This window comes from Peromyscus leucopus, chromosome 8b (assembly GCF_004664715.2).
Source record: "Peromyscus leucopus breed LL Stock chromosome 8b, UCI_PerLeu_2.1, whole genome shotgun sequence".
Classification (NCBI taxonomy): domain Eukaryota; kingdom Metazoa; phylum Chordata; class Mammalia; order Rodentia; family Cricetidae; genus Peromyscus; species Peromyscus leucopus.
In genome coordinates, this window is record NC_051086.1 from 66,817,137 (window position 1) to 66,841,195 (window position 24,059).

General features: G+C 45.8%; 2 protein-coding genes and 1 long non-coding RNA gene across 3 annotated transcripts; 1 reads left to right on the forward strand and 2 right to left on the reverse strand.

Moving 5' to 3' along the window:
• Nucleotides 1-4,360: 4,360 nt before the first annotated feature.
• Nucleotides 4,361-10,766, reverse strand: Ccl16 (C-C motif chemokine ligand 16). Its single transcript, XM_028890538.2, has 4 exons — nucleotides 10,556-10,766; nucleotides 7,488-7,608; nucleotides 6,985-7,112; nucleotides 4,361-5,042 (listed from the first exon to the last, which is right to left on the reverse strand). The coding sequence occupies exons 1-3, from the start codon at nucleotides 10,629-10,631 to the stop codon at nucleotides 7,001-7,003; spliced, it is 309 nt and encodes a 102-aa protein (XP_028746371.1). The 5' UTR covers nucleotides 10,632-10,766; the 3' UTR covers nucleotides 4,361-5,042; nucleotides 6,985-7,000.
• On the forward strand, nucleotides 5,074-20,786 carry LOC119086960. The gene is made up of 3 exons (XR_005090373.1): nucleotides 5,074-5,435; nucleotides 12,228-12,313; nucleotides 20,562-20,786. It is a non-coding gene; the product is annotated as an uncharacterized LOC119086960 (long non-coding RNA).
• Nucleotides 19,043-23,807, reverse strand: Ccl15 (C-C motif chemokine ligand 15). Its single transcript, XM_028890581.2, has 4 exons — nucleotides 23,682-23,807; nucleotides 21,329-21,391; nucleotides 20,778-20,886; nucleotides 19,043-20,452 (listed from the first exon to the last, which is right to left on the reverse strand). The coding sequence occupies exons 1-4, from the start codon at nucleotides 23,755-23,757 to the stop codon at nucleotides 20,338-20,340; spliced, it is 363 nt and encodes a 120-aa protein (XP_028746414.1). The 5' UTR covers nucleotides 23,758-23,807; the 3' UTR covers nucleotides 19,043-20,337.
• Nucleotides 23,808-24,059: the final 252 nt, after the last annotated feature.

Here is a 24,059-nt window from a genome sequence, read left to right on the forward strand (position 1 = left end):
GCCTTCCAGTATCAGATGTACTGTGGTGGCTTGAATGAGATGTCTCCCGTGAGTCTCAGCATTTGAATACTGGGTCCCCAGTTCTTGGTGCTGTTTGGGGGAAGCTTAGGAGATGTGGCCTTACAGGAGGAGTGGGCTTTGAGCTTTCAAAAGCCACACACCATTCACCGTTATTTCTCTCCACTTCTTGTTTGTGGTTAGAGATGTGAGCTCTCAGCTGCTGCCCTGCCACTCTACTAAGCTATCATGGGTCTTCTGGGACCATAGCGCCCCCCCCCAAATAAATTCTTCTTTCTATAAGTTGCAATAGTCATGGTGTTTTTATCACAGCAACAGAAAAGTAACTAATACATGTACCAGTGACTTACAGTGTGTCCTTGGTCAGGTTCCTTTCGCAGTGAGAGAAAACTCCATCCTCATTTTCTTAGTTTCTTCTCTTGTTTCTGAGTGTGATAGTTTGAATGTAATTGGCCCCCATAATCTCATAGGAAGCAGCACTATTAGGAGGTGTGGCTTTGTTGGAGTGGGTGTGGCCTTGTTGGAGGAAGTGTGTTACTGTGGGGGTGGGCTTTGAGGTTTCCTATGCTCAGGATACCACCAGTGTGTCAGTCGACTTCCTGTTGCCTGCAAGATGTAGGACTCTCAGCTATTCCTCCAGCACCCCATCTGCCTACATGCTACCACACTCCCCGCCATGATGATAATGGACTGAAACTGTAAATGAGCCACCTCAATTAAATGTTTTCCTTCTAAGAGTTGCCGTGGTCATGGTGTCTCTTCACGGCAACCCTAACTAGGACACTGATAAGATACTCAGACAAAAGCAATTTATGGAAGAAAGGCTTTGTTTTCACCCACAGTTAAAGGTACAGTCAGTCATGGCAGGGAAGTCAAGGACAGCAGGAGCCGGATGCAGCTGCTCACATCACATCCATCGTCAGGGAGCAGAGAGGGAAGAGTGCATGCTGCTGCCCAGAGTCCTGCCGAAGGAATGGTACCCACCCACAACAGAGTCTTCCCACATCAATTAAAGTAGTCCAAACCAGCCAACCAGACCAAACCAAACCCCACCGGCATGCTCAGAGGCCCATGTCCAGAGGATTTTAGATTCTGTCAAGTTGACAATGAACAGTAACTGCCACACTGCCCTGGAGTCTGTGCCCTAAAAGGAAGTCACACTGGAATAATAAGGCCTATTTGCTGAGCACCTACTAAGTACTTCCTCACATGGCTTTTTACTCCCTTCAACACTGAGAGGCAGGTTATTATGGGTCCATTTTAGAGATTAGGAAACCAGGACTTAGAAGGACTTAGTATATTTCTAAAACCTCACTGAAAGTTGCAGAGCTGGGATTCGAATCTGGATTTGCCTATGTGAGTTTGGAGCCAGTGATTTTAACTGCTTTGTGTTTATTTACCATTCTGTTTTTATGTGTATAGATGTTTTACCTTCATCTATGTCTGTGTACCATACGCATGCCTAGTGTCCACAGAAGTCAGAAGTGGGTGTTGGATCCTCTGAGACTGGAACCATCTTCTGGATATTGAACCCACAACCTTGGTGCTCTTAACCACCGAGTTACCTCTCCAGCCCCTAGAGACAGTGATTATATTTTGTTATTTTATTTTATTTTGATTTTTTGAGACAGGGATTTTCTGTGTAGCCCTAGCTGTCCTGGAACTCCCCCTGTAGACCAAACTAGCCTTGAACTCAGAGATCCACCTGCCTCTGCCTCCCAAGTGCTGGGATTAAATACATGTGCCACCACTGTCCTGACGAGACAGTGATTTTTTTTTTAAATAAATGTATTTATTTTACATCAAACCATAGTTTTCCCTTCCTCCTCTCCTCCCATCCCCTCCTGCCACCCCACCCTGTTCCCACCTCCCAATCCACTCTTCCTGTTTCTGTTTAGGAAAGGGCAGGTCTCCTAAGTATCAACAAAACATGACATATCGAGTTGCAGTAAGACTAAGTACCTCCCTGTGTAGGAGATAGTCAGTAATGAGTCTGAGCTAATGGCCAAGCAGTTATAAATAATATTAAGTCTCTGAGTGATTATTTTATAAGTGGCTTCAGGTCTGTGGGGGATCTGAGAAACCTTCCAACTACAGGGTATAGATCTAAACAGAGAATCCTCAACAGAAGAATTTCAAATGGCCAAGAAACACTTAAGGAGATATTCAACATCCTTAGCCATCAGAGAAATGTCTCTGACTCTTTTACTGGCTTTTGGGACCCTACTTCCCATCCTGAGTCACCTTGCCCAGCCTCAATACATGGGGAGGTACTTAGTCTTACTGCAACTCGATATACCATGTTTTGTTGATACTTATGGGAGACCTGCAAATCAAAATGACTCTGACATTCTGTCAGAATGGCTAAGGTCAAAGCACAAAGGATGTGGAGCAAGGGGAACACTCATCCACTGCTGGTGGGAGTGCAAACTTGTACAGCTACTTTGGAAGTCAGTGTGGCGGTTTCTCAGAAAACTGGGTGTCAATTTACCTCAAGACCCAGCTATACCACTCTTGGGCACATACCCAAAGGATGCTTAAGCATACCACAAGGACACTTGCTCAACTATGTTCATAGCAGCTTTATTTGTAACAATCAGAACCTGGAAACAACCCAGATGTCCCTCAGCCAAGGACTGGATAAAGAAAATGTGGCACATTTGCACAATGGAGTACTACTCAGCTGTTAAAAACAGGACACCAGGAAATTTGAAGGCAAATGGATGGAACTAGAAAAAATCATGAGTGAGGCAACCCAGACCAAGAAAGATAAACATGGTATGCACTCACCAATGTGTAGATATTAACTGTAAAGGATAATCATGCTACCATCCACAGACCCAGAGAGGCTAGGTAACAAGGAGTGTCTAAGGGGTACTAATGGACCTCACTGGGAAGGGGAAATAGAGACCATCTCCTGAATGAATTGGGGACAGTGATTTAAAACCATGTCCCTGAAGTCCAGCTCAGTCTGTTGGCAGTAGTTAGTCATGTGTATGTTATACGGACTCTCCTCAGAAGCAAATGTGTGTTCACATGGCCTCTCTGAAGGCCACTAACATTTGTAAAGATATCCTTAGGATACCTGGTTCTCCATCCCAAATCTTCATGGTGGCAGAGAGGGAACAGTTGACTAGAAAATGTTCTTTATATTATCCAGAGTTACTTCCCTACTTTATTTCTGTTCCAACTTATAACTCTTGTTTTTGTGAGTTTGTGTGTGTGTGTGTGTGTGTGTGTGTGTGTGTGTGTGTGTGTGTGTCCCCACCCCTTGCCTCCTGAGACAGGGTTTCTCTGTGTAGCTTTGGCTGTCCTGGAACTCACTTTGTAGACCAGGCTGGTCTTGAACTCACAGAGATCCATCTGCCTCTGCCTCCCAGAGAGCTGGGATTAAAGACATGTGCTACCACTGCCCAGCTGTTTTTATGTGTGATCTTTACTCATTTACTTTCCTACTTTCTTTCTGTCCCAATTTATTGATCTTGTTTTTATGTGTGAACTTTACTCACTTGGGGTCAATCCTTTGGGTCACATGAAAGTAGAAAAAAAATCAACAAATATAGATTTTATATTCTACCCCAGGACAACTGGCCTCCTGTGTTCCACAAAGCTGGCAGTTGTATAAGATACTTGCAAATAGGTTTATATGAGTGAGGTCTTGAGAATGGATAGGGCTTAAATGACCCTATTATAGGAATGAGGAAGTGCGTGAGTTGAAAAGACGAGGAACAACTCTTTAAAACAAACATAACCAACCAAAGTCCTTCTGGCCTGGGAATTTCTGGCAAGCTTTATATTCTATGCTGGGTGGGGATTATACGTACAGTCTCAATTAGGTCTCCAGGTTGGTAGCTAACTTTGAATTCCTTCAACAGGGAACAGGGAAAAAAGACAAGGCCATTTCAGTACCAATCTGCCAGTCATGGTCCTGCACTTCCTGTTTTCAGTTCCTTCATATTCTACAGGACTTTGAACTTCAGTTCCCTGAGTTTGACCCTGGTACTGGCTAAGGACTCTGGTACTTTTCCTGCCTTGAGTGTATACTCTCATACTGTATTGGCCCCTGTGTTGATCTGGCGTCACCCTGTGCCTAACTCTGCAAATAAGCAGCCAGACCTGACTATATATTGATTTTGTTCGTGATTATGTAACTATCAGGTTGTGAGCTGGGGCAGGGGTTGGATGACAAGTAGTTATAACCCTTGAGGTCTGATAGAGTGTAGGGCAGAGATAGATAAGTTCCTAGAACAAGATGCAGGAGCTCACATCTCAGGGAGGGGCAGAAGCAGTCAGTGCTGGTCCTTGGATGAGGGTTGAGGGTAGAGTCATCTACTTTATCTGTCTCTGTGTCCCCACCTGGGTATAGTGGTAACTGATGGGCCGTTATACACACTAAGATGCTTTTGCTACAAATGATAGAAACTAAGATTCACTGATGAACTATGAGTAGTATTTAAAAAAGGGGCAGGGGGGGGGAGGGTATGTGAGCCAGGTGGCTCATAGGCCAGTGGTTCTCAACCTGGGGGTCCAAAAAATCAGATAGCCTGCATATCAGATATTTACATTATGATTCATAACAGTAGCAAAATTACAGTTATGAAGTAGCAATGAAATAATTTTATGATTGGTGGTCACCATAATATGAGGAATTGGGGTAAAGGTTGCAGCATGAGGAAGGTTGAGAAGCACTATTAGACTCTTCCTGTAGGATGTCTCCAGAAACCGCTCAGTGCTCCCAGCCTCTGAATTTCCATTCTTTCTGGGAGAGTCTGATTGGCCAGCTGGGTCAGGTGGATGAGCTTGACCTAGGAGGCGTGGCCGAGTCTTCCAGCACCACCCCTTCGAAGCAGTTATGAGTTTTTCTTTAGCAGATTTCAGTTTCTTGGTCAGTTCTTAGAATCATTGCTTCACCGCATTATTTGTTTCTTAATCGTTTAACTTTAGCTGATTTGTTTTGTTTGCCCGCACAACAGCATTTTGGGAGGAATGTTGAGTTCTGTTGGAGTCAGGTCGCTGTTGTTGAGCTGAAGACAGAAGAGGAAAGAGAAGGGGAAATCTAGTGTCTGTCCTTGTGTGATGGAACTCCCTAGCCTCTGTCCTTGTGCGATGGAACTCCCTAGTCTTTGACCTTGACAAAGTTATTAAGGCATTGTAAAGAAACCCCCGGAAAAAAAACTTGAGATTAAATCTCTCTTGAGTTAGCAAAAATGTTAAGAATCAAATCAGCAACCAAGGACATTTATTGCAAGCATGAAGTGTTTATCCCCAACCTGACTTAATGCACTTTTCCTGTCCTGCATTGGTGGAAGGTGGATCTGTGCCTCTTCTGAGTCTGCCAGCCTCTGTGTGCATTCCACCCCAGGAAGATTGAGTAAGGAGGGGACAGCAAGTCTTCTACAAAGGTGAAAACTGCTAATGTGAGTATTCTCATCCCAGCCTGTTTAAATAAAAGTGTACACACACACACACACACACACACACACACACACACACACACACACACACGTTTTTTTGAGACAGGGTTTCTCTGTGTAGTTTTGGTACCTGTATGGAATTTCTCTCTGTAGACCGGGCTGGCCTTGAACTCACAGAGATCCACCTGGCTCTGCCTCCCAAATGCTGGGACTAAAGGTGTGCCCCACCACCACCCGGCTAAGTTATATCTTTCTAAAGATAGGAATTATGGGGCCTGGAGAGATAGTTGAGTGGTTAAAAGACACTTGCTACTCTTGCAGAGGACCCAGGCTCAGTTCCCAGCACCTACATGGTGGCTCACAACCATATAATTCCAGTTTCAGGGGACCCAAGGCTCTCTTTAGACCTCCTCAGGCCACCAGACACACATATACATGCAAGCAAAACTCTCACACACATTAAACAAATAAATTGAAGATCAAAAAACAGCAAATAACAATGGGAGAAAACAGAGCCAGGAAAAGAATAAGATACATAGAAAATTCAAGAGTTCTATGAGGCTTTTAATGGGTCAAGGTACAGAGGCTAGAAATGGGCTGTCTGTTTGGGAACTGGAACATATGGAAAACTGGTGGATTGATGTGAGGCAAGGAGAAACAGGTAAAGGATGAGAAAGGTAGCTTTCTCTGCACCAAGAACACATTGGAGAAGGTCTGGATATGGCCCAGTGGTTAAAGTGCTTGCCAGTCAAGCATGTGCACAAGTGTTTGGATCCCAGAACCCACACAAATGCCCAGTGGGTGTGGTGGCCCACCTATAATTCCAGCCTCAGTTGGTGGAGACAGGGGATCATGAGCAATCTGGCTAGCAAGACTAGCATATCAGACTTTCTGGGTTTGATTGAGAAACCTTGCCTCAGGGAGTAAGGTGGGAGAGTGGTGAGGATGATTCCATATCCTTGGGCTTACACACACACACACACACACACACACACACACACACACACACACACGCACGCACGCACGCACGCACGCACGCACACGCGCGCGCGTGTGCACACACACACGGAGGAAAAGAGGGATAAAAAGAGTATGTTTTAGCTAGATATGGGGGCACATACCTGTGATCCCAGCCTTTAGGAGGCCAAGGTAGGAGGATTACTGTGTTTGAGGCCAATATAGGCTACATAGGGACTTGAAGGACAGAAAATCCTATCAGAGAGAGAGAGGGAGGGAGGGAGGGAGGGAGGGAGGGAGAGAGAGAGAGAGAGAGAGAGAGAGAGAGAGAGAGAGAGAGAGAGAGAGAGTGAGAGAGAGAGAGAGAGAGAGAATATGAATCTACTTCCTACTTCCCCTAACTTTGACATTTCTTTTCAGGACTGAGACAATTCAAAGAATTGCTCTTTATTTTGGCCACTGGTTAAAATAGTCTGCTCCTCTGCCCCTGGCTGTGACATTGCATGGCCATGTTCTCACAGGCTTTCTCCTCCCTCCCCCAAACCTAGGCTTCCATAGAAACATAATCATCAAGGACTGAGGAGCTGGGACTGACCTCTGGTAACCGCAGACTAGGCTAAATTCTTGTGAGGCATCAAAGGTATTTTGGGGTCCTTGATGTACTCTTTGACCCATTCCTCATTAGGGTTGGCACAGACTTCTAGGTTCTTCTTGGTGACAAAGCTGTGGAGACAGAGTTAGACTGTCATAGGCTGTGGTACAGGATGGGGTATTCCTGCAACTCGAATAGCTCATGTTTTCTAGAGCCCTCCTTTGCTTCTCTGTATGGGTTCCCCAAAGCCTCTGTGGCCTTTAGACCCGACCTTCCCTTCTTCAGACTGGACACCCAGGCTTGGGTTTTATAATGGTAGTAATTTATTGAGTGACATAATTTTAAGTGACAAAAACAAGGATTAAACCCAGACCCTGGAGAGCTGAAGCCCAATCCCTTAGCCACAATCCAAAGGAGTCTAGGATGGAGACTTCTTTCCTGTGCATCCCATTCCTGCTCCATTTCCCCCTCCCATCTCCATGGAGATATATGTAGGAAATGCTTACATGATTCCTGGCAGGTGGCAGCTGAGGGCCTCTTTGTATCCCGCCACCCGTTTCTTTGGCAGTACCTTCTCATAGTACTTATGGCAGCAGTTGGGTAGAGGTTTTATCGACTCAGGCATTCCTGAAGGAGTCACATTGTGAGTTGAGTCAAGGAGCAGAAAAGGAAGCCACGGCGCTCACCTCCCTCTTCCATCTGTTATATCCCACTCCTATGATGAAGAAAATGTCCAGTCGCAGGGACTGATGATAGCGTGATGGGTAATGGGGAAACTGAAAAGGACGTATGTGCAGGGACATGCATGTGGCACCTTTAGCCTCTGAACTGAGTGTTATCAGGTGCAGAGAGCAACTCAGAGGTTCACATTTGCCAAGGAACCGGGAGGAGTTGGCTCACTTCTGTTTCCTGGTGATCAGATTAAGCAAATAGGAACTGAGATGGTGTTACATGCCAGGCTCTATGGGGTTAAAACACAAAGAGGCTGCAAATTGCAGCCAACGAAATGGGTGCAGCTTATTATTTAACTAATTCCGGCATCGTAGAAAGACACAAACACATCCACCTGTGTCTCTGCATCTCTTACTCAGGATGACTGTTCTCTACCCTTTGATACTGTAGACCAGTTATAGGGTAAAGGAAGTGAAAAGTTAACTACAATTGCATGGGGTCCACTAGAGAACAGACGGGCAGGAGATGCCATGGGAGCAGAGTGAGGGCACCTAACCCAGTGTTGGAGCTGAGGGGAAATCTCCAAGCGGGTGGTGGGGGCCTAAGTGGGTTCCCAGAGGATGAATGGGAGCTAGACAGAGGGTTTGTAGGATCTGGAAGAAAGCAATGGGGGAAGGCCTGAAGGTGTGTGTCTCATGAGTGCCGAGCAGCTGGAGTAGCTAGAAAACAAGAATGAAGGAGGGACTGAGAAGAGATGAAAATGGGGTGGGGGAGGACAGGCTACACTCCAGCCAAGCTATGGTGGAGTCTGGACCCCATCCTGCAGGCGTTAGAGAGCCTGAGGTCTGGAAGAGCGTGAGAAGGTGGGGCACGCAGGATGAGCGAGAGCAGGTCGAGAGCATGTGATCCAGGCCTCAGGTCAGCTCGGATCAGAATCTTGAGTAAAGGATTTTTTGTTTTGTTTTTTTGTTTTTTTGACACAGGGTTTTTCTGTGTAACAGTCCCAGCTGTCCTGGCACGTACTCTGTAGACCAGGCTGGCCTTGAGCTCAGTGATCTGCCTGCCTCTGCCTCCCAAGTGCTGGGATTAAAGACGTGTGCCACCACCACCCAGCATGGAATAAAGGATTTTAATCATGGGTAATTTCTTAATTTCTCTGGGTTTTAGCTTTCTTATCCCTTAAATGGTATAAAACGATATATGTGTATTTTTTTTTTTCCTGAGTGCTAGGATTAAAGTCGTGTGCAACCACCGCCTGGCATACACACACACACACACACACACACACACATGTATGTATGTATGCATGTATGTATATATATACATATATATATGTATATATATTAGTATATGTGCTGCCAAAGACAGCACAAAGATACTTTTATCCCAGAATCATGATGAAAATGTTTGAGATGTCCAACTCAAGAGCCTGAAATACAGAGAAACTCAATCCATGACTAACATATTTGAGAAAAAATGGTGATGACTACTTGCCTTGGAAGTGGCTGTTTCCCTCCTCTGTGAGGCTGGGTGGGTACTGGCCTTGGCTAGTGGTTGCTGTTCTTAACCACGTCTAACTACTCACCAGTTGAGGATACTATCTAGGAAGTCAAGCCGGAGACCATCCCTTGCACCCAGACATTCAGAACACAAATCTTTTTGTCATCTTATCTCATGCCTGGGGCTGATGACTAGAGTCGGGAGCCCCATCTGACTGACTCGAGTTTTTGTCAGGCCATTGTCTCTTCCTCCGAGCCTGGACCCGCTGCTCTGAGACGACTGACTTTCCCAAAGGCCACCGTGGCCTCTTCCCAACCACCAGACACACGTAATTCCTGCATAAATGACCGCACATAGTTCCCGTCAGTGATCCTCATGGCTTTGCTTATCAAGTCAAGGTTTGCAAAGGTGAGGTCATCCTGAGAGTTCATGGACACACTGCACACCACTGCACTTGACCTTTGTTTCTCTGTGTGTCTGCACAGGTGGAGCCAGGCCAGAGTCTGTGCTTAGGGCAACCTTAAAAGCAAAAGGAAAGGCTATGGCGGCCTAAAGCAGTATGTGCGTAGAAGGGCTTAGTATTTTTGTGCCTCCTTTGTTATCAGGGACCCACTGGTGATGGCAGAGGCAAAGGGTAGGAGTGACCAAATGCTATTCTCTGTAGGTCCCAGTTCCCTCTCTTTCCACTGTCAACCCCTTTCATTTTTTCTGCAGACTTCATTTCGTCTTGGGGGTGGGGGGAAACAGTGGGGTAGAGAAGGGAGTCATAGATCCTCAAACAGTATGCTCGATCACTCCTTTGGGGACTCAGTTTGATTGTCCAATAGCTCCAGCAATGTATGCCAGCACCGAGAGAGGCAAGGCTATCTAGGTTCAGACTTCCCATTCCTAGACTTAGGATCAGGGATAGATAGCTTTGTCTTTTTTTTTTTTTTTTTTTTTTTTTTGGAGACAGGATTTCTCTGTGTACTTTTGGTGCCTGTCCTGGATCTCACTCTTTAGACCAGGCTGGCCTCGAACTCACAGAGATCCACCTGGCTCTGCCTCCCGAGTGCTGGGATTGAAGGCGTACACCACCACCCGGCTTTCCCTACCCCCTTTTTATCATATGCATTTACAATGATTTCCCTAATACTTTCTTATTTCCCTCCCAAATGATTCCTTCTGATGGCAAGATCCCCTAAGGAGACGTGCCATGGTTTCCTAGACTCACCCACCTTTAGAATCTCTGGTCTCGACCAAGCCCAGCTCTACTAACAAGGAGAAATGGAGGACAGCTGCTGGGCTTGAAGGGGCCCCAAGACTAATGCAACCAGGGACCTGACAGCACCTTTGGCACCACCCCTCTGCCATCGGCCTGTTCTCCCTTCTCATCTCTGGCTTACAGAGACACGTGACTCACTCGGCCGGTTGTAGAAAGCAGATGCTGTGCTGAGGATGGCGAGGAGGAGGAGGAGGCAGGCCAAGGAGACCTTCATCTTCTCCGTGGGGTAGTGCAGCGCCAGGGCAGAGCTGAAAGGAAATGCCTACCCAGTAGGCTGCCCTCACTCTGACTGCTCAGATCTCTGGACTCTGACCGCTTCGGAACGGGTGGTGGAGGAGGGTGCTGGCTGAAAGAGAACGTGTGCCGTCCAGAGCTGGTGCACGGGTTCAGAGCCGTAGGATTGAAGTCTGCGTCAGAAGGTGAATGGAGGGCTGTGTGACAAGGATGTTCTGTCAGCGACCTTGCATGCCCTTCCTTGTTTAGTGGTGTGGTGGTATGACCACCCACTGAGGCCACAGACATTTAGAGGGGTAAGTGAGTTGTCAGGGCCACAGTAGGAGGTGGATAGGTTGTACCTAAAACAGAGCCTTTGATTTTCTTCTTTTTTTCATTTTTCTTTACTAAGAAATTTTCTACTCACTCTACATACCACACACAGATCCCACCTCCTCCCTCCTCCCACCTCCAAGCCCTCCCTCCCAAGCCATGTCACATCCCCCAAATCAAGGTCTCCCACAGGGAGTCAGCAGAGCCTGGCACACTGAGCCTAGGCAGGTCCAAGCCCCTTCCCACTGCACCAAAGCTGCGCAAGGCATTGCATTGGGCTCCCAAAAGCCTGCCCATGCACCAGGGACGGATTCTGATCCCCTTGCCTCGGTGCCCCCCCCCAAACAGTTCGAGCCAAACAACCGTCTTCCGAATCCAGAGAGCCTAGTCCAGTCCCATGGGGGCTCCACAGCCACTAGTCTACAGTTCATGGGCTTCCACTAGTGTGGCCAGTCATCTCTACACGTCTTCCCATCATAATCTTGACATCCCCCAGCCTGCAGAATCCCTCCTCTCTCTCATCGATTGGATTCCCAGAGCTCAGCCTAGTGCCTGGCCGTGGATCTCTGCATCTGCCTCCATCAGTCACTGGATGAAGAGCCATTGATTTTCACTATGTTTCCTACCACCACCTCTGTTGAGGTGGGGGGGGGGAGGACTGAGGGGCGCCTCAGTTTCCCCTTGGTGATTGGCCTTTGGGAAGAGTAGAAAGTGGGTTAGAGAGAGTGAAGATTAAGACAAGGACAAGGTCTAGTGGCCAGTGAGGAGAATATCCCCCATCTCCAGTCCAAGAATGCTGAAAGGAGCTTGTACTCTCCCATGGCACAGATCCCTGGCACCCCATTTGTGTGTGTGTGTGTGTGTGTGTGTGTGTGTATGTGTGTGTGTAAGTGCACATGTGTGTGCAGGTGCCTGCAGAGGCCAGATGAGGGCATTGGATCCTCAGGAGCTATATTCAGGGCATTGAGATCTTCCCAATATGGGTGCTAGGGCATTCTAGAAGAGCAGGAAACATTGTTAATTATTCAGACATCTCTCCAGCTTCTGAAGCAATTTTAGCTGCAACTAGCTAATGTCTCCTGAGTACTGCAAGTACACTCTCACCCAGCTGTATGGCTGTGGCCAGCTGTGCCCACAGAGGACACGATTTAACATGATGCATCTGCCAACCAGCTTATGAGGCACCTAGTTTGCCTTTTGCTCCTATGGCCTGGGCTCCAGCCTGGTGATCTCCATAGCCTCCTTGTTCCTTTTGTTGTTCCAGGGACCAGTTCGAAGGCAGCATCCAGAGAAGAAGTGGAAGATGCAGGCAATTTTGCTGTGAATGGACTGTGAGGTTTAGAGGCACAGGTAAGTGTCTCAGGAGATGAACAATGGGAAGCAGGGGTAGAAGAGGGAATGTGCAGACTCTTAGGGGCTTTGCTGCCAATAAATGCACTTGGTCCCTGGTGGGCTCAGGGAAGTTAGTGGTAGAGGCAGCTACAGCTTTCTGTTATGGTAGGGTTCACATATGTTGGGACCATTCCTTGATCACTGAAAGGGTCTGAGGAAGCCTGGCTATATATTTCGTATTGTGGTCCCTTTGTGACCTTTGCCTTAGCCCACAAAACCTCATCTGTAAAACTGGGACCCGAGAAGGGTGGTTGGTAGATAAAACTTGCAGAAGGTACAGAAATGGATTACCCTTCAGATGAGAGCTTCATTGTCAGGCGAGAACTTTCTAAGGAAAATTGTTAACATCATGATCATGCCATAGGCAGTGTGAAGGAGTCCTGAAAGGAGGTGGGCATGTGTGTGTGGGGGAGACTTCAGTACCAGGAACAAAGAGAACTCCTTGCTCTTATAGGCTTCTGGGAGTAGGCAGGGGAGGTTCCCTATCATGTGACTTAGCCTATGCACTAGGAGTCCTGGAGGTTCTCTATAGGCCTGGGGGGAGGTCAAGAAGGCACTAGATAAGAGAGTAAAGCTAAGCCAGGGTATGGTGGTGAATGTCTTTAATCCCAGGACTTGGGAGGCAGAAGCAGGCAGATCTCTGTGAGTTCAGGGCCAGCCTGGTCTATGGCGGGCGTTCCAGCCAGTGCTACATAGAGAGACCTTATCTTGGAGAAAAAAAAGGGGGGGGGGCAGAAAAGCTACAACTCAAAGTTGCCTTAGTCAGGGGCTTGGGCTGGCCTGCTGCAGCAGCGGCGTGGGTGGAGGAGGGACTGCAGGGCCAGAGCAGATGATGTCCCCCGGCTTTGGCCTCGGGATGGACAGTGATGATGATGATGATGATGAGGAGGAGGAGGAGGAGGAGGAGGAAGGAGACAGTGGCGCAGAGACTTTCACCCTGTAGGAGCAGCTACAGGAGGATTGCTGGTTTCCTAGAGATTCTGAGGCTCTTAAGGTGAGGGAATGTTGAGAACTGATCACAGAGGCTAAACATTTTTGTAAATAAGAGGCAGGAAAGCGGTGATACCTTAGCAACTTTACATCCTGTCTCCTTGCTAAGGGTGGTTTGAAGAAAGCTCAGAGAGCCAAGATTTAAGGAAGAAATTGCTCCCCATTTCCAGTGGCAATAACTCCTCTGTAGCAATCCCTTTAGTCTTTAGGTGTTTACTATGTCTGTAGGGTGGAGGACAGTGGCTCAGACTTAGCCAGAGATCTCAAGGCTGCTGTGTATTCTGTGCTTAATTCTTGCTCTAAGCCTGGAAGCAAGGCCACGTGGAGCTTAATGACTTGATCTGCTCATCTGGGATCTAGTGAGATGAGGTCTGGAGTGCCCCCAAGTGAGGTCCCATCAGCCAGGCCCAGGAAATGCTCATTTAAATCCTGAAGAAGGCCCTCTAGTTCCCAGCCACATCACAGAGTGAAGAAACGCATGATGCTCAGGAGAGAATTCCTTCTGTAATGGCTGTGGTATGTGCTAGCCACTGCTCCTAATGGTTTATGATTATCAGCCCGTTTAATCTTTACAATGGCACCTGGAAAGACTGAGGCTCAGAGGCAAAGCCTTTGTTTTTATAGTTGGTAAGTGAAACTGGGGTTCAAAGTCAGGCAGTTTGAAGTCTATGAGTTTTAAAGAAATATGGGAGCCCCAGGTTGGCTTGGATTCTCTACAGCTAGTCCTTAGTTGTAACTCTTCCTGAGCTTAGGGAATGGGGACCTTTAGGATCTTTTCCTGCTTCTGACTTTGTCATAGAGAGATTTTATTTGGAACCATAGAGAATGCCTAGTAAGGATGGATATCTGGTTTCAATGAATGGTGATGGCCTAAAGCTCTATGTTTGAAGTACCTAAGTCTATGTCCTTACTGGGTTAGAAACCCTGTAGCTGATGTATGGTTTCTGTTACAGTGTAGCTTATGTGCTGTGTATTAAACTTGCCATTTATTGGATGAAGCAGGGTGGGGGTGGGGGTGGGTCTCCGATAGGAACAGTGAATTGTTCCTGTCCATAGAATGATTTGGATGCAGGACAGGCTCTGTCTCTGCAGACTCTGAGTCTAGTGGCCTTTGTCATGCTGTTCTTGGGGCCACTGTAGTTAGGAAGTTGATTAGTTTCTCCTCCTTACCTGGAATAATTAGTGATGGAAAATCTATTCTTTATCATTCTCACAGAATCTAGCATATAGTAGGCTGTCCTCCCCTACCCCTCTCTTTCTCTTCCTTCCCTGCCCCAGTATGTGTGTATGTGTGTGTGTGTGTGTGTGTGTGTGTGTGTGTGTGTGTGTGTGTGAATCAATGCCAAGGGCTTCATGCATTACAGGTGAGAATTTGCCACTGAACTACAACTCCTGCCCTAAATACATGTTTTTAAGAGAAGGAATAGGGCTGAAGAGACTCTTGGGTAAAGCAATAGACATAGAAGCCTTGTGTGAACAAATGGAGGATTATTTATAATTAGTGAAGCAGAGGGTCCACGACTCCTGCACTACCAGTCAAGCTACTTCTGTCATGTTACACTACCAAATACTTCTTCACGCCACCAGTGAGCTTTCCTCCATGACCTCACTAGGAACCTACTGCTGTAGCCACAGCACTTACAATCACTGGGGGTATGTCTGGCTAATTGCCAGCATAGACACTCTCTCACCTAACCTGGTGCTTCCTTTGTCTAATGGCCTACAAAAGATGCCATTAGATGCACCTTAAGTACATTTCTATCTCAAAGGGATCCTTGGGGACTGCTGTTTCTAGGGACTGCCCACTTACAGCCACCTCACAGCCTCTCACTGACACCTCAGCCACTGCTGATGCACAAGGTGGCTGGATGTACGTCCACGGCTAACCCTGCCTGATGGCAGAAAGCCTGTTCCAGACCAAGGTGTCAGCCACCCTTCCTGTCAATCACCACCGGTCATCTCCATGACGGTGTGAAGGCGCAGCTCTGGGAATCTGGGCACGAAGCCTCCAAGACTGAAAACTAGATGTAGACTGTAGAGTGCCTACCCAAGCAGGGTAAGCCCTGAGAACAGGGCTGTGAACAAGTAGCTGAGCATGGTGGCACACACCTTTAACCCCAGCGTTTAGGAGACAGGTACGTGGGTCTCTGTGAGTTTGAGGCCAGCCTGGTCTACATAGCAAGAAGTTCTGGAACAGCCAGGGATCTATAGTGAGATCTTGTCTCAAAACAAACAAACAAACAAGCAAACAGAGACAGCAACACAACAAAACAGAAAATGAGGATAAGAAACCTGAGCATGAATCTACCAGTCAGAGAAGACAGTTTCCCTTCCCTACAGTTCAGGCTGTGATAGGGGAGGGCAGTGCTCTCCCTGCACATAGGAAAAAGACAGCTGGGTAGGTCTGTCACATCCCTTCAAAGCCCTGCTTGTGGGAAGTCCACATTCTTAGTCACAGGTATCAGGTTTTTATCTCCTGAGGGGATAAAAGAACCCAGGCCAGGAAACTCTAGTCGGAAGAAATCTGTACCTACAGAATGAATGAAATAAGGAAGTAATTTTAGGGTATAAAAAATATAATTAGAAAAAGAGATAGAAAAAGAAAATCAAATGGAAACAATGCAGGAGATAAAAAATTCAATAATTCAAAAAGCTCATTGGAAAGCTTTGCCAACAGACAAGATCATAGAGAGGCCAGGAGAGCTAAGGAAGAGGAATGGATCACTCACTCAAAGTTCATGATAGTTTGTGTGTGTGTGTGTGTGTGTGTGTGTGTGTGTGTGTGTGTGTAAGAATGGAGCATGTGAGGTCTTTGGGATACCATAGAAAAAACAAATCTATGACTTATGGGCACTGGAGAAGGAGAAGAATTCCATGTCAGAGGCATAGAAACCATTTTCAGTAAAACTGTAAAAGAAAATTTCCCAAATTCTTGGTAACCAACTAGGGAGAAGCCTGGCCAGGTACAAGAGACAAACAGAGAAAAGAAAACCCCACATCACATCACAGTCAAAACACCAAAGATACAAAACAAAGCATATTGAAAGTCACAAGGGAGGGCTAATATGGAAGCACAAAAGTCCCTGGCTAGCAAAAAGCACAGTGCTGGGGTTGTTACTCTATCCAACTCTGCAGTATAGCAATAAAAATGGCTCAGTACTGGCACAAAAACAGACAAGCAGGTCAACAGAATAGAAGACCCAGATATAAGCCCACAGAACTACAGATAACATGCCAGTTATATATAAATATAAAGATACCTAAATTCACATTGGAGAGAAGACAGCGTCTTTCTATCTCCTTTTCTAATGGTACCTGGAAAACTGATAACTGCATATAGAAGAATGAAACTAGATCCTCTTCTCTCACCATGCACAAAAATCAACTCCAAATGGTTCAAAGACTTTAACATAGACATGAGTCTGCTGGAGAAAACATGGGATACACTTCAAGACATAAGGATAGGTGAGGACTTTCTGATTAGGACTCTAATTGCTCAGGAAATAAGGCAGATTATTGACCAATGGGACCCCATGAAAGCCCTGGCTTTGGTCACTAGCATTACACACACACACACACACACACACACACACACACACACACACACACACGGTGACACACGGTGACACATGCCTGTCAGCCCAGCAATAAGAAGGTGGAGGTAGGAGGCTCCGGAGCTCCAGATTATTTTGCCTTTCCATGGCTTGGCTTCCCTCTTACTTCCATGCCAGTTGGTTCACTCTGTTGCTGATGCTGATGATCCCTTCACTGGTGGCAGAACCAGTGTTTCCAAGCTTTCATCGTGGACTAGGGATCAGTGGCTCTCCAGGAAATTTCCGGGATTCTAGCACCAGATTTGGACTACTAAATCACCTGCCTTTGTGGACTGAGTTAACAAGGAATTGTCCCCAAGAGAGAGACATCTATTGTGGGGCCAATCTGACTGTCACCCAACTTCAAGGACCAAGTACCTACCAGGTTCTGAGCATCTAAGGTGTATTTAGCTGTTGTTACTGCCCCCCCCCCCCCCCCCCGCCACCACAGGGTTCCTCTGTGTAGCCTTGTAGCCTTGGCTGTCCTGGAGCTCTTGATATAGACCAGGCTGGCCTCAAACTCAGAGATCCACCTGTTTCTACCTCCTGATTAAAGGTGTGGGCCACTACACCCAGCTTCATTGTTACTATTTTAAAGCTCACTTAACAAATTCACACACACACACACACACACACACACACACACACACACACACACACACACACACCTCAAGGATAAGGACTCAATCCCTCCAAATTTCTAAAATGTCTAAAACTGTACTTTAAAAGGAATATTAAAAAAATCAATTGGCTTTGGGATTTGGCCCTTGTATTAGATTCTAAACTACAACTAGAGGTGTCTGCAGTATTCTAAGCAGTCTGAATGTAGACTTTTATATTCTTCCAAGTCATTCTTCAAAGGTAAACAAAAACTGCTGGGATTTCAAAGTCCTCCAAAAGCTTATTCTTCGTATCAGCTGTAGGTGTTTTTGTTGCGAAGCAGTAGAAACTGACTCTGGTTGATTTAAGCAAAAAGAAGCTATTTCAAAGATTTGGGGTCATGCACAGAGTTGTCAGGAAGGCTTGGGGGAGGCATAGAAATCTATAGAGATCAGTTCTAGTGCAGCAGCCTGATCTGCCTCGACTGGTGTGGACGCTGACCCCTCTGCTGGGCACTGCAGTTAGTGGTGCTGTTGGTCTTGAGGTGTGTGAGCTGCCTTGTCTGGAAGCTGGTACATCATTGCTGTCACAGAGCAAGTCCTTGCTTTTTGTACTTGCTTGTAACCCTGGTGCCAGGCTGGAAGCTCTAGAAGGGAGTATTAGCATGGCCACCCAGGGAGCTGAACGTTCCTGGCCTGGATCCCACTGGCACAAGGGAGAGTGTTTGCCTTGTCATCCTGTACAGAAGGAGGAAGTTCAAGGAGATAGTCTAACATAATGAAAAATGAGCCCAAGGGGGAGATGCTGTGAGCTGCCTGTCATGGGGGCATGAACTCTGGCATGTGATAAGGAGGCTTTCCAGTATGACGGGCTTTTGTTTTTGGAAGGCATAGCATATTCTCTCTGAATCAGATGGAAAGTTAGGAGGTCCTGAAAGAACTTTCCCTAAGAGGGAAGTAGTTACCAGGAAGTCCATGGTGTGACTGGAAACACAGAACAATATTAAAACAAAACCCAGGATTCTCTGTTGGCTAGTAGAAAAAGTTATGGGGAAACCAAAGTCTATATGAGACTTTTGATGGATCACAAACTATGACAGTGTGGCTTAGGCAAACGGGGACAAAGAAAAAGCTGTTTTCTGAAATCCTAAAGCACTTCATCTCAGACTTGCAGAGATGGCTGAGCCAACAGAAATCAATAAATGTAATCCGCTGCATAAATGGACTCAATGACAGAAGCCACACGATCATCTCAGTAGATGCAGAAAAGGTCTGTGACAAAATCCAACAGTTCTTCATGATGAAAGCCCTGAAGACACTGGAAATACAAGGAACGTATCTCAGTGTAATGAGGGAATAAACACAAGCCTGTAGCCAATGTCATGCTGACTGGAGACAAACCTAACCAATAAGGCAAAGGGGCTGTACAATAAAAGCTTTAAAACCCTGAAGAAAGAAATTGATGACGACCCCAGAAGATGGAAAGACCACCCATGCTCATGGTCTGTAGGCTTAATATTGTGATTTGGTAGGCCATCCTACCAAAAACAATCTACACATTGAGTGCCATCTCCATCCAAATTCCAATGCAGTTCTTCACAGAATTTGAAAATAACAATCTTAAAATTCATATGGAAACACAAAAAATCTTAGATAACCCAACAACCCTGAAAAACAAAAACACCACTGAAGGGATTATCATTTACAGAGCCATGGTAATAAAACAGCATGATGCTGGTGCAAAAACAAACTGATCAATGGAATGGAATTGAGGACCCCTTCAAACAAGGACTAACCCCTAAGATTCTTAGATCAATGTAATGGTTCCTTCAGTAGTGGGTAATGTATGTCTTTTATATGAAGTCTACCTTGGAATAAGCTGTGTTCTTAGAAATTTTAAAATTATACCACAATGTCTTTTGTCTTGAAGAAAACAGACAAAGTTGTGTGATTCCCCCTGTTTTCTCCCTGCTGGAGATTCAAATAAAGTGAGTGAGACACTTCCTCCCCAACAGCCCAATTTCAACCCATGGTCCTACAAAACTGAAGAACAAGAGACAGGCAGACCTGTGACTGCATGGACGATCTTCATTAGGGGGCTTACTGATCTGGGGGCTGCAGGAAGATCAGCTGGGTCCCCACAAAGACAGGCATATGTATAGGCTAAGGCAGGATTTATTTCATCCTAGTTGAATGTATCCGGCTTGCCTTAAGCTCATATCAGAACCAGGCACCTTCCCAAGCCCCACAGACCACTCTCAGTTTATCCATTTATAATCTGCTGGGAAACTATGCAAGAAAACCCAAGAGTTATTCATTCTGAGGCAATCATGGTTACAGCTCAAGGTGGTGCTAGTCATGTCAAGCTGAATTCATAAAAATACTGTAAATGCTATTAATTAAAGAGCAGACTAGGGTATCAGTTCCCCTGGAATTGGAATTACAGATAGTTTGAGCTGCCATCTGAGTGGGAATTGAACCCAGGTCCTCTGGAAGAACAGTCAGTGCTCTTAACTGCTGAACCATCTTTCCAGCCTTTGCCCCCTTATCTTAATTAAATGTTATGTGTTGTCACTGAGGTCAGCATCAGGCTTTTCATGCACTTCTCAGTTTTCAGATCACTGGGCTTGGCACAGACAAGATCCCCCTGTGACAAAGCTAGATGTGTTGTTCTAAACCGGAACAGGAAAGTAAATGTTTTTATATTAATAAAAAATAAAAAAATAAAAAACGCTGACAACCTCTTAGGCAGTCACTGGGGAAGGCAGAAGAAAGTGGTTGGCAATATATGCCCTCCTTCTCACACAATGGCTTGGTTCCCAGGTCTTGGGTTTTGCCTCAGGCGTTTTATGCACTCCTGAACTCTCTGATCACTGGGGTTGGCACAGACCTGGTTCCTCTTCTTGGTGACAAAGCTGGAGAAAAAGGGGAAGAAAGATTACAAGCAGAGGTCTCTAGTAAATAGGGAAGGGAACCCCATCCTCTGGACCCTCCCATTTACACTCAACAATCTGTTCTTTCCAGGAGATGACTCAGACCACCTCCTCTCTAGGGTCTTCTCTAGGCCTGTGAGATTCCCTGATGGAGTGACTCAGGCAGTCTCCTTCTCTACACTCTGAAATATACTCTCCACCACCTGGCAGTGCCCAAGGATGGGGTTTTCCTGGATATCTAGTAAGTCTTTTAATATCCCAGAGGCTTCCTTGCTCCCAATACACAGTGAATGAACTTGACACTTACATGATGCCTGGCTTGAGACAACTACCACTGGTTGGAAAATAATATACAAATCTTGAACACTTGATCCATGAGGTATAGGAGAAGCAGCAGTCTGAAGACTCTCCAAAGCCTGTAGGAAGAGAAAGGGCCATTCAAGGACCAAGTCTTTGCTCTTAAGAGTGCTGTGTGTGGGAGGGGGCATCCCAGAGCAGGACCAGGACTCAAGGGATGCTCTCTCCTCACCATGCCTCATTGTCATCTCCTTTCACACTCTCTAATGGGCCTAAGGTGGACCACAGTAGGGTTAGGAGCATGTCATCTACAGGCAATTTCTGCTCCAAGTGGGCAGACTCGGTGCATAGAGAAGGGAATACCGGAGGGAATATTCATGGCCCATCCTAATCTTCCCAGAAATGTTGCTGGAAATTCCTTAACATCCCTAGTGATTTCTGGAGAGCATCCTCAACCACCCTCATGATGTTGTTCTGTTCTATCATCAAGGAGGATGATGCTCTAGGGCTGATGGGCAACCATTTGGTACTTCTCGATACAAGCTGTAATGAAATATTTACCCAGGGGAAGCACGTCAGGTTCAAGTCCTTCCTTTGCCTCCAGGACCTCTTTTGTCTCTGTTGCTGGAAGAAACAGAGTACAGAGAGCAGCGTCATTGTCTCAGCATCTCCACTTGCCACCACCACCCCCATTCTTGCCAAGGCAGACAGGCTCTGATGCTGGGCCCCCATCACACGCTTGGGTTCTAAGGTCTGTCTCTGGGCCCATTCATCCCTTTTAGTGACATGAGATTTTTCTGAGATTGTTTGAAAGCATTCTGCTGATAAAGTACTAAAAGTAAAGTGTAAATGTAATACAGTGACATTAATGAAGTGTCTACATACAGTGGTACACTCACAGTTCTTGGTACATTTTTCTGCAATCTTTAGGAATTTGGAAACTGCATGTTTTTCCTCAACTCCTTTGGGGATACAAAGACCCTTGAAGTGAAATGAGGCTCCTAATAGTCTAAGTTTATATAAATGTCTGATGAAGGGATGCTTTGCAGAAATCATCAGGGATGTTACATGGTATCCAGCAACATATCATTTTTTTAAAATCTAGAAAAATCCTGCATCCCCAAATATATCTAAGCCCAAAGATTATTGATAAAGGATTGGGAATTTGCATTGTGCTAAGAAAAGGCAACTAACCCTTTATATCATGTCTTCAATAGTTACATATGAATAATGGGTAGTAAGGTGTATGACTACTTTTTTTTTAAATATGCTTGATGTGATGTGGATGGGCTTCCAAAGTAAATCTTAAATAGCATTACCTTAAACACATCATTACTAATCCACCTCTTAATTTTATCCTTTACTGCTTATATAATCTTAAGTTATTGAAGACTTCTCTGTCTCAGTTTTCTCATTTGTAAAATGAGCACAGCCATAATAATATACAGGACTATGCAAAATTGCTTGTCTTCTAACTTCTTTTTTTTCCCTACAAGAATGGTGAATTTTGCCGGGCAGTGGTGGCGCACGCCTTTAATCCCAGCACTCGGGAGGCAGAGGCAGGCGGATCTCTGTGAGTTCCAGGCCAGCCTGGGCTACAGAGTGAGTTCCAGGAAGGGCGCAAAGCTACACAGAGAAACCCTGTCTCGAAAAACCAAAAAAAAAAAAAAAAAAAAAAAAAAAAAAAACGGTGAATTTCTATTTGTCCGACCCCCCAGGAATGCTGGAGGAAAAATGAACCAGTATCTGTAAGATAGAACAGTAGCTGCCTGGCACCTAGGGAGTGCTAAATAAATCCTTGTGTGAGAAATAGGATGGCTAGGTGACTCTACTAAGTGTATTTGTTTTCTGCATTCTATGTATTCTGGTATACTTAAGATCTTGACAACGGGGAGAGGTTAACTGCTTCTTAACAGAGGGTTCAAAGCAACTCAGGCTGAGCCCAACCACTGCCTTTATGTCACCCTCAAATGCCATGCTGGTGTTTCCCTTACCCTAACTCTCTAAGTTAGACCCTGGACAATCAGAAACCATCCATATGTTCAAAGTCTGCCAGACTTCTTCAGGCTCGGAAGTCTCACCTGTACCCTGCCTCTTTCCCAGTATCCCTAATAAAGAACGTGAAATGAGTTTCTCTACTTCTATTGCTTATACCTCCTGACTCAAGTCCAGTATTCCCCTTGGCTCTGTAGGGTATGGTGTACCCCTCTACCTTGGAAAAGTTAAGGAATACATCTTTTATTTTATAGGACCTCTCTGTGTTGAGCCCTAGTTACCTCCATAAACTAAAATATCATAGCTTCAAATGAGACAGTGGCCTTGGGTGAGCCATTTGCCTAGCTGGTTCCAGGGCCTTAAAAAAGGATGGTTTTATACTCACTGGTGTCTAACAGTTCTAGCATCACAGAACTCTGTTTATTTTCACACATTTACAATTTAAGTATAGTTATTTTGGGGTAGCTAAAACATTAGCTAAGATGATCTTAAGCCATCAAATAATTCTAGCTTTGAAAAAGGAAGATACTGTTTCTCCAAATGGAAGCAAATCATCAGTGTACCAGGATCCGGAGCAGTGGTTCTCAAACTTCCTAATGCTGAGGCCTTTAATACAGTTTCTCATGGTGTGGTGACCCTCAACCACAAAATTATTTTTGTTGCTACTTCAGAACTGTAATTTTGCTGCTGTTATGAATGATAATGTAAACATCTGAGAGAAGGATATCTGATATGTGACTCCCATGAAAGGGTCGCTACTCACAGGTTGAGAACCACTGACCCAGAGGCTGCTGACAAAGAAAGGTCTGTGCTTTGGTGCAGTTTCTAAGCAAACCCCACTGCTCTGTGGGGGATAGAGATTATTCACAGCAGTCCAAGCTGCCCTTCTCCCCAGACCTCCAGTTCCCATGGTACTCACCATGTATGATCTGGGCCTGAAGCCCAAGAGCAGCTGCAAGAAAGAGGAAGGAGAAAGCAGTAGGAGAAGACTTCATCCTCCCGGTGGGCAGAGCCAACTGGTCTTCAGACTACTCACTGTCCCCCGCCTTGCCTGGCTATTTATAAAAGTGAGAGGACCAGGAAGTCCCAGGTTACAACCCATAATGCTGTTCTTTGACTACACGATACTCAACATGCTAATTCCAGAAGAGGGAACAAGGCTGGGAGTACAATGGGAAGTAGAAGGCAAAGGTGACCCGGGGCTTTCCAAACTGTTCCAATCGATTCAGTCAAAGAGAGTAAATATTTCCAGGAGGATTTCTCCTCCCAGGAGATTCATTCAGTTCTTCAGCACTGA

Excerpts from the sequence above, each read along its gene's own strand:
- Ccl16 (XM_028890538.2), bottom strand. The coding sequence starts at position 10,631 with ATGAAGGTCTCCTTGGCCTGCCTCCTCCTCCTCCTCGCCATCCTCAGC. Across the intron at positions 7,609-10,555 it reads TGCTTTCTACAACCGGCCGA|GAATGCCTGAGTCGATAAAA; the intron begins GTGAGTCACGTG and ends TGACTCCTTCAG. Across the intron at positions 7,113-7,487 it reads TGCCACCTGCCAGGAATCAT|CTTTGTCACCAAGAAGAACC; the intron begins GTAAGCATTTCC and ends CTGTCTCCACAG.
- Ccl15 (XM_028890581.2), bottom strand. The coding sequence starts at position 23,757 with ATGAAGTCTTCTCCTACTGCTTTCTCCTTCCTCTTTCTTGCAGCTGCT. Across the intron at positions 20,887-21,328 it reads ACCTGACGTGCTTCCCCTGG|GCTTTGGAGAGTCTTCAGAC; the intron begins GTAAATATTTCA and ends CTCTTCCTACAG. Across the intron at positions 20,453-20,777 it reads TGTCTCAAGCCAGGCATCAT|CTTTGTCACCAAGAAGAGGA; the intron begins GTAAGTGTCAAG and ends CTTTTTCTCCAG.